We start from the raw sequence: 13,622 nt of genomic DNA, 5'->3' as shown, positions 1-13,622 counted from the left end.
GAGAATGTTTAAGAGTACAAAAGCTCTTAAATGTATGTAAACATTTAAAGTGATTTAGGTAGCCCTTTTAGGTGTTTTTTCATATTTTTTTATTATTATTATTATTTAATACTCTATCTGTATTTGTTTTTGTTTTATTTCATTGACATGTTTCGCTGATGTTGAAAGTGCCTTGACTTTTGTGTGCATTATACATGTATGTTTGTTGTTCAATAATTTTTTTTATTTTTTTTTAAATACAAATTTTACAAATATACTTATTTGCAGCACAAACTACGTGCAAGTGATATTGTGTTTTTATTTATTTTAAAGTATATCATGTCCTCTGCGTACGTAACACAAAACCGTACAAAAACAAATACGCTATTTTTTTATTTTGTCCCAAAATACTCGCCGTAGTCAAAATGTCGGCGGGGCGATGGATGACGGAACCAAGATGAAATTCGTTTGCTTCACAAAATTAAGTACATGTTATTTATTTGTAGATATATTGTAGTTGTGTTTCATGGCTTGGAGTAATGTCGTCTTAGGCATAAGGAGCAAAAGTCACTGTAAATGTTGGTCATCGAAACCTCGCTGCCAGGTGAAGGAGAGGCTTAGCAGTCGATGCTAAGTTATGCTGCATTGATATAATTAAGCCACCCAGGACAAACAAAAGAGCTGACAGGTGTAAAGGGCCAGTCGTTTCATCACTTTTGAGAACTGCAAAGGGGATCATGGCCGACCCACTCGTAACCTTCCAGTCGCAGCTTTCCGGTGTGATGGAGACGGTATTCAAAGCCGCTATGTATGAGATCACCAGGCTTGTGCAGGACAGTTTCGTGGAGGAGGTCGCACGGTGCAGGGAGCAGGTCGAGCGCCTAAAGAGGAGACTAAAGTGGTCGGAGAGCAAACGCAAAGAGCCACAGGGCGACAGAGGACTGAAATGTGCAGACTTCAGTGCACTGCAAGTGCCCAACAAAGAGAAGCCAAAAGTGATGCAGATAGGTAATACATACCCTCATTACCTTATATTTTGTGTTTCTTGTTCATAATAATAATAATAATAATGAGATAGCCCCCCCCCCCCCCCGCTACCCCAAAAGGGACAAGCGGTTGAAAATGGATGGATGGATAATTAGCTTTTATGGGCAGCACGGTGCAACAGGGGTTAGTGCATGTGCCTCACAATACGAAGGTCGTGAGTTCAATCCCGGGCTCGGGATCTTTCTGTGTGGAGTTTGCATGTTCTCCCCGTGACTGCGTGGGTTCCCTCCGGGTACTCCGGCTTCCTCCCACCTCCAAAAACACGCACCTGGGGCTAGGTTGATTGGCAACAGTAAATTGGCCCTCGTGTGTGAATGTGTGTGTGAACGTTGTCTGTCTATCTGTGTTGGCCCTGCGATGAGGTGGCGACTTGTCCAGGGTGTACGCTGCCTTCTGCCGAGTACAGCTGAGATAGGCTCCAGCACCCCCCGCCACCCCAAAAAGGGACAAGCGGTAGCAAATGGATGGTTGGATGGATGGAAAATTAGCTTTATTGTCTCCAAGGAGACAATAAACGTTGCACATCCATCCATACATCCATCCATACATACATACATACAGTTCATCCGACAATACAGTGACAACAGTGAACAGTGTGCAGGTATATCAGTTTGTTATGAGATCACACAATCCACTCCCCCTGTATTGCACTATCCCAATATTGCACTCCTTATTATTGCATCAGGTTATTACAGTGGTTTTCTGTTGTTAAGTGCTTTGATTGCCAGTGGGACAAAGGAAAATCTATACCTGTTGAGTTTGTATGTTGCTGTTCTCTGCCGTTTACCATTTGGCATCAACACAATTTCACTATGAAGTATGTGGTGTGGGTAATGGGTGATTTTAAGACCCTGTTTCCTCACAGTCTTGTCGAATATTTCTTGAAGGGAATAAGGGGGCTGCATTCCAATTATTGATACGTTTTTGAAGTTGGGTTTTGAGTTTGACAGACAGATTTCCAAACCATATGGAGATGCCATAACGGATGACAGATTCAATGTTTGCCTTATAAAACAACATCATGATATTACTTGCCACACCGTGGACCCTGAGCCTCCTTAGAAAGTGCAGGCACTGGTTAATACGGGAGCAAACAGAGTCAACTTGGTTGGCCCAAGTTAACTGGGAATCAAAACAAATACCTTATTACCTGTAGGAGGACACCTGCTCCATTCTCTCCCCATGGATAATGATTGGGCTGTGATCCCCCACAGATTTGGGATCAAAAACCATCTCCTTTGTTTTTTTTACATTTTAAAATCAGATTTTTCTCTTCACACCAACTCACAGCCCCTTCTGTCTCTTGTTTGTATGAGTCGATGTTGGAGGATAGTTTAGGCTTAATCGTTTGGGCTTTGTCTAATGTGAACATTAAATCATAACTGTACAGATAAACACATGTCCTATAGTATATCCATCCATCCATCCATTTTCTACCGCTTGTCCCGTTCGGGGTCGCGGGGGGTGCCGGAGCCTATCTCAGCTGCATTAGGGCGGAAGGTGGGGTACACCCTATCCTAATAGTCCAATGTGTGGCTAATAAAGTGTAATAAAACAATCAATTATAGATCCTAATTATTTATACTCTCTTCTTCTGTAGAAAAAAACCTTAAACAAGAGAGTGAACTGCAAGAAGATATGCAAAGCCAAGAAGATGCTGCTGGACATCCTTCTCGTATGGAAGAGGAGGTCTGTGTCGATATGAAAGTGTCACAGGTATTTGCTGTATAAATCCTGGGAACTGTGTAATGTGTTGTCTTTTTAATTGGGATGTATTTTATTTTATGTATTTATTTGAATTAGGACAATGCATATTCATCAAGATAGAGCAATAATGTAAATATGCCGCAGTTAGCACAACAGCTCATATTCATCCGTTGTCCTAAGGCAGGTTAATACATTCAACAGGTCATGATGCAAAAGAATACATAAATCACAAGGCATTACATATTGCAAACATACCATAAGCACAGACCATGGACAAAAAAAATAAAACAAACAAAAAAACAAGTTAATAATCTAATTGTGCGTGCATGTCTGATTAGTTTTAAACCACTGTTTCAGTGCAGTTTTAAATGTTAAATAGCTGTCACAGTTTCTGTCATGGGCTGGCAGCCTGTTCCATAACTGTATGCCTCTGATAGACCCCACCATTTGGCCAAATTTAGTCCTGCGCCTTTGTATGTTGCAGTCCCCTCTGGTCACTGCTCTGGTGTTTACTTGCCTGCAATTTTTTTAAATTAATACAATCTATCAAGGTAGGGGAAGCAAGTTTATTTAGAACTCTAAAGATGAGGCAAGTATCCATGAATATCTGATAATTATCTAAATCCAAAATATTATACTGCCCTGCGATGAGGTGGCGACTTGTCCAGGGTGTACCCCGCCTTCCGCCCGATTGTAGCTGAGATAGGCTCCAGCGCCCCCCGCGACCCCAAAGGGAATACGCGGTAGAAAATGGATGGATGGATGGAAAATATTATACTTAGTTAAAATGTTACAATAATGATACTTTAGGGGCTTTTTGTCAATATTTTTTAGTGTTCTCTTGATGAGAGACTTTAGTGGCTTCAGGATATTCTCTGAGGTGTGGGATGTGCCGATCGATCGGCCACAGATCAGTGTCAGAGACTTGTTGTGATAAAGTAGCTGATCGCCATTCCTGATTAATGCATTTCATTGCCGATCACAAACATCAATCCACTCTGGCTGACGCTGTTTTTTATTTTTAGCTCCCCGGCTGACATGCAACTAGCAGCTAATTATGTATCTCCATAGAAAGTTTGGACCCACTCCTCTATGCTAATAATTATCACCTCCATTACAGCAAATAAACTGCATTTCTCAGTATCTCAAAGGGGAATTGAACTTTGTTCGGAATTTTGCCTATCATTCACTATCCCTATGTAAGACATTTGTTCATCTTTTTTATGCAATATAATTTGTAATATACGGCAAATACGAGGTGGATAATAAAATGGGAGTAATCTATTCTCCCATAAAGCCCTCTAAAGACCTCCAACAATACTCCATTTACCTCTCGTGGCCTGAATATTGACCAAATTTAACGCTGAAGAACTACTTTTAGCGGTGCCGTGATCTCAGAGGTAACAAGCTTATGCAGCTGTTGAGACGGTGAGCTCCTGCATCGCCTCTGAGTTGGTTAAAGGTCATTTTAGATTATAAATCAGAATTAGTAGAAGATTGTGGCCATAAACCGAGAAGTTGGTCAACTTTGACATCAGCTTAGACCCGAAGATGGCGAGAAGAGACAAAAACACACTTGTTTTTGTTTTACCTGCGTGAGGACTATGATTCATTCTTAATCTAAATGAAAGTTATGAATAACCCATCAATCGGCATCCCAGTGAGAGCAGACATTGTACAGTAAGTGATTGTTTTATTATGTTTGAAGATTGTATTTCTTGTTGATCACTTAGCAATAGTGCTCTTTGCTGGATCTGCTTATCACTCTGCTTCTAAAACTCGTAGATCATCCCCCTAATATTCAGGTTGAAAAATATAAGGTTCTTGATCATCATTTGTCCCGAAGTAGTCGTCGTTGTATATCATGAAGTTTGCCATGATTAGTAGTTGTTGAAGGAAATAAGCGAAGGTTGCAATGTGTCTGTGAAATTAAAGGCCGACTGAAATGCGATTTTCTTATTTAAACGGGGATAGCAGGTCCATTCTATGTGTCATACTTGATCATTTCGCGATATTGCCATATTTTTGCTGGAAGAATTTAGTAGAGAACATCGACGATAAAGTTTGCAACTTTTGGTCGCTGATAAAAAAGCCTTGCCTGTACCGGAAGTAGCAGACGAGTAGTGTGACGTCACAGGTTGTGGAGCTCCTCACATCTGCACATTGTTTACAATCATGGCCACCAGCAGCGAGAGCGATTCGGACCGAGAAAGCGACGATTTCCCCATTAATTTGAGCGAGTATGAAAGATTTGTGGATGAGGAAAGTGAGAGTGAAGGACTAGAGGGCAGTGGGAGCGATTCAGATAGGGAAGATGCTGTGAGAGGCGGGTGGGACCTGATATTCAGCTGGGAATGACTAAAACAGTAAATAAACACAATACTCTATTAGCCACAACACAACCAGGCTTATATTTAATATGCCACAAATTAATCCCGCATAACAAACACCTCCCCCCTCCCGTCCATATAACCCGCCAATACAACTCAAACACCTGCACAACACACTGAATCCCACAGCCCAAAGTACCGTTCACCTCCCCAAAGTTCATACAGCACATATATTTCCCCAAAGTCCCCAAAGTTACGTACGTGACATGCACATAGCGGTACGCACGTACGGGCAAGCGATCAAATGTTTGGAAGCCACAGCTGCATGCGTAATCACGGTACCGCGTCTGCGCATCCAACTCAAAGTCCTCCTGGTAAGAGTCTCTGTTGTCCCAGTTCTCCACAGGCCAATGGTAAAGCTTGACTGTCATCTTCCGGGAATGTAAACAATGAAACACCGGCTGTGTTTGTGTTGCTGCAGTCGGCCGCAATACACCGCTTCCCACCTACAGCTTTCTTCTTTGCTGTCTCCATTGTTCATTGAACAAATTGCAAAAGATTCACCAACACAGATGTCCAGAATACTGTGGAATTTTGCGATGAAAACAGACGACTTAATAGATGGCCACCATGCTGTCCCAAAATGTCCTCTACAATCTGTGACGTCACGCGCTGACGTCATCATACAGAAACGTTTTCAGCAGGATATTTTGCGCAAAATTTAAAATTGCACTTTAGTAAGCTAACCCGGCCGTATTGGCATGTGTTGCAATGTTAAGATTGAATCATTGATATATAAACTATCAGACTGCGTGGTCGGTAGTAGTGGGTTTCAGTCGGCCTTTAATGCGCTGCAATTGATGGCTTTATGGGCGCAATAGATGCAATGATGTAATGACAGAAAAACCAATGTGTTATTGTTTCACATAAGGATTGTGATTAATAGGCAAAATTCCCCCAAAAAGTGCAGATCCCCTTTAAAAGGGTCGTGCCATTTATGCTTTTTCTACATTTAAAATACTTCCTTGTGGTCTACAAAACATGTAATTGGTTATAGAGTATGTTTTACGACCATCTTCAAGCCGTGTCTTCAGGATGCGCCGTTTTGTTAGTGGTCTTTGTGTCTCCACTTCAACTGCGTTTTCACCCCGTCAGTCATGTTGTAGTTTATCATTCTATACTAAAAACTCACTGCTGTTAGTTTCAGTCCTGTTGCTCAAACGAGTCATCTTCAACTTGGAAACCTTGTACAAAAATGATATGACGATACATTTGGACTAGTTCAGTAAAAGTATTAACAGAGTAAAAGTTGAAAAAAAAAAAACCTTTTTCAGTGTAAATACATAGTTTATTTTTAAAGAGTTAAAACAAGCAATGCACCTATTCGATGGAATGACCCATTTGCTAAAGATTGCAGTATTACTAAATTTATGCTGTCGCTTCTTGTGAAACATTATTTTGTTTTGCTTTTTGGTAGTCTTCAAACGTGCCAAATCTAGATCGGCTGCTGGAGGAAGCCCTTCGCATTACACCCGAAGCTAAAGATTCCGAGGACGTAGATGGTATGTACCTATTTTAAACTCTTCAGCAATCTGCGATGTTGCGTTCACGCCAATCCAACCAATTCTATCCATTTTGGCAAATACATTTGTCCCTCAGTAGGCGCTCAAACGTTTATCAAAGTTTAGATTTTATTCTTCTGAGAATGTCTCCAACTTGTGGATTTTTTTGGTGGTGTTTGTTTTCATAATATGGTAATTTGACAATAGGTTTAGAGGATAGGCTTTTATTTTCATCTAATGTATACTTGTAAGTCAAGTTTCGTTTCACTGTGTGATGATAAAACATGTGTAACACATCACTATTAATTTTTGAAACCATGCAAACATGTTGTGTGCTAATAATTGATATTTAGCAGGGGTGTCCAGATCTAATTTTAATATCGGAGCGATAAAAAACAACACAGTATTGGTTGATATAGGTTTACATCTAAAATCTCCGATACAAAAAATCCTGCAGCGTGTTTAATAAAGTGTCCTCCAATAAGCACACAGTGTTGGTCTTTTCTTGTATTTTAGTCAAATCGTTTACAAAAGGTAAACATGGTAAGTTGTAGGCTACTAGGACCTAGCAGCTACACAACATCTAAGCACACAATAGCACAAAAGCTAGACATACTGTACGTAATAAGTGTCCTAATTGAACAATATTACGGCCTAAAACAGCACATTTGTCAATACGGACAAGTATCAAATAATTATAGTTGCATATTACTTACACATAAAATATCCAGTAACAAATATGTCTGCATCATACAATTAACTGCATCTTGAGATTAACACAATTAATTATTGTGGACAATAGGTGTCGCCAAAAAACGTAATTAGCACTCCACTTCAACTGAAAGACAACATAAGTTCATTCCAGATGGTTGATAATAAATAGGTTAATGTTTTTCTGACCTACTATTCTCTATCCGACTAATTTCACGTGATCAAACCTTTTCTAACATTATACACTACATAATAAAACAAGTATGTGTGGCTGTCTTCGACTAAGGATTTTCATAGTCAAACCCGATTTGCTAGCTTTTGCTCATCGTCGACGATCAGTTGAATGTATGACATTTTTTTAAAGACAAAAACACAGATGTGATATAGTATGTAGTAGTAGTATATACTGACTCGTCATTAGGTGTCAGTAACGTCACATGTATGTGCTCTAGCAGATATACACAAATATTCCAAGTTAATTCACGGTAATTATAAAAGGAATACAGTCAATTATTAAAGTGAACCAAACAATGATATAATTTGCAACTTTTTCCACCTTAATAAAAGGCTCAACCACAGTGAGGTTTGCTCTGGTGCACAGGTAAACAGCCTGTGGCATTTTAGAAGAACAAGGCGGGTAAGGGAAATCAGCAATTCAGATTTGTAACTTCTGGACAAGGATTGGCTCTAATGGCTGGGTCGGACTGGCTGGAGTGCAAAGGGGAGCTGTGCGTGTAACGTAGTTGGAGGACTAGCTGCCATACCCTGACCGCACGGGGACAGAAGCCGAATTTTCAGTGCATCACTCGTCAAAAGTGTATAAATAATTAGGTAAATATATCCATTCATAATAAATGATTAATGGGTTATACTTGTATAGCGCTTCAAGGTACTCAAAGCGCTTTGACAGTATTTCCACATTCACCCATTCACACACACATTCACACACTGATGGCGGGAGCTGCCATGCAAGACGCTAACCAGCAGCCATCAAGAGCAAGGGGTGAAGTGTCTTGCCCAAGGACACAACAGACGTGACTAGGATGGTAGAAAGTGGGGATTGAACCCTAGTAACCAGCAACCCTCCGATTGCTGGCACAGCCACTCTACCAACTTCGCCTCGCTGTCCCCGTAGAATGTATTACTTCAATTTGTGTTTATGCAAAATACCCTGATTCTTAAGGTGGCATTTTTAAGATGTGGTGGCTTTCATATTGCTGTGGCTCTGCGCCACAAATTATTACATGTAGGGAAAACCCTGCTTACTCTCTAAAAACTTGCTATGCACCCAATAAGTTGTATCTAATATTTAAAGAAGACATGATGAGGATGCATGCAATCAATTCATTGTCCAATCACACCTGCTGTATGTGGGGGCCTCAGCGGGTATTAACTCGCCTCCCTCTCACAGAGGGGAGAGATTATATTAATACCGGACGATTCCACTTTGAGGTTGTTTGTCGCATCAGAATCGCCAAATCTCCGACTATTTGAAGACAGCTCTCCTTCAGCTCTACATGGATTTATATTTTGTACTGATATCCTATCGGATCCATATCAGTATCGGGCATTACTTAAATTGGTATTGTATCAGAAGTGAAAAAAATCAGGACACCCCTACTATTTACTTTAATTTGTTGAATTCTGGTACTTTTTCGGTTTGAGGGTACAAAGAACACTGTAACATTGATAACAAATTAATACAATTCCAAGCTGAAAAATCGTCAAACCGTTGCAATTTTTGCTGCAACATTTTGAAGAAGCTGCTGTGAAATTAGCCATTTAAGGCTGCAACAATCACAAAAACATCAAAATCTTAGAGGGATTGCTTTCTCAATTTTAAAAGCCTTACAAAACCAAGCAACCATATTTTATTGCTCCTTCTCTCCTGTTTATTATTATCAGAAGCAGAGACGTCAGTTCTGCCCGGGCCAAGTAAACACTCACACATAAACTGGGGAGCAAGCTTTGACCAGACGTTGGAATCTTCTCAAAGTGTCCACTTGGAAACACCTCTGGAGGGCAGGTATATGATGGATGACTTTAAAAAGACTAATTATGGAGACATGAGCATGGATGATGTTGCTAGTTTGGAACTACAAGGATCCTCGCAACCAGGCGCAGACATGACTTTTACCAGTCACTATGAAGGGGATAGAGACGCACCGGAGGAGGCTAAGGAACAAACTTTCCAAACAGGTGAAGTGATGTATGGGGGCGGCTCAAGAGCTGACATAGATTTAAGAGAATTATCTTGTTTGCTGATTAACGAGGACGGTTACATTCAGAACCAGAGCCTCATGCATGCTTCAAGCAGTTCAAGCCAAAGATTGAGCTACCAGGACCAAGGCGACACATCTTTGGTTAGCACAGGAGATCTGTATGGGTCCTCGAAAGCGTTCCCTGCTTGTGATAACGCACATTTTAGAGCAGTGAGAGGAGCGAGGGGCCGTTTTTGTAACCAACGCTCTCTCTCCTTTCCTCACTCTGCTGCCCATTTTGCACACAAGCAAACACACGGAGGTAGCGCTCCACCGTGCTCCTGTGAGCACTGCAAAAAAACAGTCACTCCAGCCTGTAACCTCGACGTCAGCCAGAGGATCCATTCAAGGCAGGAGCTTCACCATTGCAGCCGTTGTGGTAAAAGTTTCTCATCGTTCTCTGACCTGAAGACACACAAGTGTGGCCAGTGCGGCGACAAACGGTACTGCTGCGGCGTGTGCGGGAACAAATTCAGCCGTTTGTGGAACCTGAAGCTGCACCAAAGAATCCACACTCAAGAAAAACCACATCAGTGCGCCACATGTCACAAGAGCTTCACGCGAGCTGATATATTAAAGGTGCACCAGCGTACCCACACAGGAGAAAGACCATACTGCTGTACCGTGTGCGGCCTTAGCTTTAAACGCCTGGATCATCTGAGATCACATCAACGCAAACATTTGACACATCTGTAGAGGCGTGAATATCATAATCAAACACTTTTTTGATGCTTGTTATTTTAGCTAAATTATGTCCTCTGGTTACTTCATTTCTTTACTGTTCCTACATTTTTTGGTAATGATAAAATTATATTTGTTTGAAAATGTAACAGAAGGATTAATAAGTTGTTCTTATGTCTAGGATTCCACTTTATATCAGGCTGTATTAATTAGTGTTAGGAATGTTGTCTCTTTTAAGAGAGTCTGTTCTTTTGCCCCGACTCCCTTACAAACATCAGTCTCTTTCGACTCCCAAACAACTCCTCAAATTTTGTTGTTGCTTATTGACTTAATTTATTACCCAAATTCATGCAATTAAATTTTTTTGTGTAAAAATATAAATCACATGTTTAAGGATTACAATCTAGTTGTGTGTAATATTTTGTACTTTTCAAACTATTTACAGTGAAATAAAAATTATAACGACAAAATATGAATGAGTATGTAAAATGTAATGAGAAAGCTGTATCCAGGTAACAGTTTTTGCTCACGTTTAGCAAATGTTAGCATTCTGAAACAAACAATCTTAAATTTTGTTTCCTGCTACTCATGTTCCCCACCTTTCCAGCATGTGGTCTCTAATTGTGTAGCAATATTCTTTCACCCCGTTCTTTCCCTCCTGTCTGTGTGCCCACGATTGTGTTGTGTGTGTGTGTAACACACCAACACCTCCACTTCTGCTCAGTGTCGACACAACGCCAGATTTCCACTGGATGCGAAACGGCAACATGATGGCGGCGGATTCTTTCCGTTTCCATTCAAGTCAATGTGTCGATATCAACTGTTGCAGAACCACTTGCGCATGGTGACACCATGCCGGTGGCGTATCGCGTTACTGTGCTAAATGTACACAGAGATTCTATATTTTATATTTATTTGATATATTATATATATTTTATACTTCTATATTTCTTTTTTTTTCCCTTTGATGCGCCTGAAAGAATGACTGCATATCACAGTAGCTCCTTTGAATTCCTCCTTTTTACTTTTTTTGGTATTATTCTCAACTTTTCTTGCTTTTTGTAATCACTTATCTTTATTTTCCTTGTGGATCAATAAAGTTTGTCTAAGTCTAAAAATTTTTTTAACAATTTCCCTTGTGGATCAATAAAGTTTGTCTAAGTGTGTATTTGCCAGAAGGCACAACACAGCGGATCAATTTAGCTAACACTAAATAAATTATCCTGTTTACTTTCAAAATAAAATACTCTGTGTTCTAAGCAAATCATATTTTACACTTTGAAACGTCCTAATGGGCGGAGACGGACTAGAAGTCAACTTGTCAAAAATAATTTCGCATTGTTGACACACATGGATAAGACATGCTGATTTTGTAGGTCCAAAAACAAAGAATCATACAATATTACAGGATGGACAGCTATTTCGGGGCCTTTGTCAAATACCAGCTGATACGGAGGCTGGGGAAGCAGTGGAGTGGTTGAATGAGAAGTGTTGTTTGTGTGTGTGCACAACGCTTGCCATGGATGATGTTACTGTTGAGTTATTGCTTGGTACAAATAATAAAAGTAAACTAGTCGTTCTGCAAGGCAAAACTGTCGTATTTTCCACGGATCAAGTCAGTGCCATCACAGACGCCCGCCCGCCTACGTGTACTGATACGGCCAAGCTCAAGACGTTCCCCGGTGTTGCCGTTCAGCAGCCTTTACTTATTCCGAATGGCAGGACCAAGTTCATTTGCTTCAGCTCCTCTGGGAGGACAGAAAAATATACTTTTGTTTCGATTTACTACAACTCCTCACCGCGTGATTACGTGCGGATTCGCGTGATCTCGTAGAAGTCCACGCTACTTCACTGCACGGCGGAGCAGCATCAATGCGCATCAGAACGGCGGTGGGGATGGGCGAATGGCGGAGATGTTCAGTAGCGGCGCCGTTAAGCAGCCATTGCGCATCCAGTGGAAATCTGGGGTAAGACTTCACACTGGGGAAAAAAACACATCAATAGTACTTATGATTTAATGCTCTAACTCAGACCTGGGCAAATTAAGGCCCGGGGGCCGTAGGTGTCCCGTTGAGCTTTTCAATCTGGCCCGCCGGACATTCCCAAATAAAGTTTTTAGATCTTTAAGAGGGAAACTGTAGCTGCCATTATGATGTGCAGTGATGTTTTCAAATTACCGTAAGTCTTGAACTATAAAAAGTATTTCAGTGGTTGCGATCTGCACTTTTGCATGATGTACTAGTTACTATGGTAATCTAAGTCACCGCAGCTCAGACGAGGCATCAAGCACTGTGGGTGGGGAGCGTTTCCACAGAGTGTTTCCAGAGCGGCCTAGTGACATATCAGATATATCAGATTGTAGGTGGGATTTTTTTTTACCCTTCGCGTTCATATTTCGCTGTGTTTGTTGCGTTTCGCTTTATTGTAAAATATCGAGAAGGGGTGTGGCGTTCATTTGTTGTCAATATTCAGTGTTTTATCGGTCATGGTTGATATTGTAAATCCCACATTCTTTATTTTCATGTACATTCTGGGTGTCTCACTCAGTAAAAAAAACTTACAATTCCATCATGTTTTTTAAGGCGGTGTGTCATAACGTTTTTAGCTTTCAATCAGACATTGTGAGGTTTTGTATTAGTGTTCCTAAAAATCAATTATATCCGGCCCCCAGACACATTTGTTTCTCTAAATTTTGCCCCCTGAGTCAAAATAATTGCCCAGGCCTGCTCTAACTCAATAACAACTGAGCATGCATGGTTTTGTGTTACAATTATATTTCAAACCTTTATATCATATGATGAGCTTTTATCTTATCAACTCTCCTAGATATACTTTTACAAATAGAGTACAAATGGAAACATGTTTTATACATTTGACCAACATTCTATAATTCAAAATCTAGAAACAACTTAATTGCGTGTAACAAATGAAAATTAGGGGATTGTAATATTGTGTTATTTACTAGGCTTATGGAAAAAAATCCTAATTTGGAATTTCAATTCGATTTATTTGAAGGATTGGGATTTGGATCGACTTGACACCACTCAATGGATGTTGAAATCAATCAATCAATCTTTATACCACATGAAGTAGAATTAAACGCATCATAAATCATTTGTCATGTTAAACAAAGGTTTTGTCTTTAATACTAAAACAATTTCAACTCTAAATGTAAGTACACATTCCCTCTATTAAATATATAATTCTGGGACTTTTTAAACTCTAAACGTAAGCACACATTCCCCCCATTAAATGAATAATTATGGGAAATTAAGTATTTGTTAAATTATTTTTCATAAATTGTATGTATACAGGTGAAACAATATTCAATAAATTAGAATATT

General features: G+C 40.1%; 1 protein-coding gene across 2 annotated transcripts; it reads left to right on the top strand.

Annotated features, from left to right (window-relative positions):
* Positions 1–218: 218 nt before the first annotated feature.
* LOC133621673 (uncharacterized) lies at positions 219–13,585 on the top strand. Of its 2 annotated transcripts, none has more exons than XM_061983928.1 (4): positions 219–987; positions 2,627–2,715; positions 6,541–6,625; positions 9,242–13,585. In XM_061983928.1, the coding sequence occupies exons 1-4, from the start codon at positions 717–719 to the stop codon at positions 10,291–10,293; spliced, it is 1,497 nt and encodes a 498-aa protein (XP_061839912.1). In that variant the 5' UTR covers positions 219–716; the 3' UTR covers positions 10,294–13,585. The 2 variants fall into 2 exon arrangements, with proteins under 2 accessions (XP_061839912.1, XP_061839911.1); XM_061983927.1 differs by having other exon boundaries at positions 2,627–2,742.
* The last annotated feature ends 37 nt before the right edge of the window (positions 13,586–13,622 follow it).

This window comes from Nerophis lumbriciformis, linkage group LG25 (genome assembly GCF_033978685.3).
Source record: "Nerophis lumbriciformis linkage group LG25, RoL_Nlum_v2.1, whole genome shotgun sequence".
NCBI classification, from domain to species: Eukaryota; Metazoa; Chordata; class Actinopteri; order Syngnathiformes; family Syngnathidae; genus Nerophis; species Nerophis lumbriciformis.
Note: the sequence above shows the minus strand (reverse complement) of the source record. Positions and strands in the feature narration are given on the sequence as shown.

What these genes read in the sequence shown, in the direction of transcription:
- LOC133621673 (XM_061983927.1), top strand. Translation starts at nt 717, where the DNA reads ATGGCCGACCCACTCGTAACCTTCCAGTCGCAGCTTTCCGGTGTGATG. An exon ending in GCCAAAAGTGATGCAGATAG is followed by an intron (nt 988 to 2,626) that starts GTAATACATACC and finishes CTTCTTCTGTAG; the next exon opens with AAAAAAACCTTAAACAAGAG. An exon ending in TCGATATGAAAGTGTCACAG is followed by an intron (nt 2,743 to 6,540) that starts GTATTTGCTGTA and finishes GCTTTTTGGTAG; the next exon opens with TCTTCAAACGTGCCAAATCT.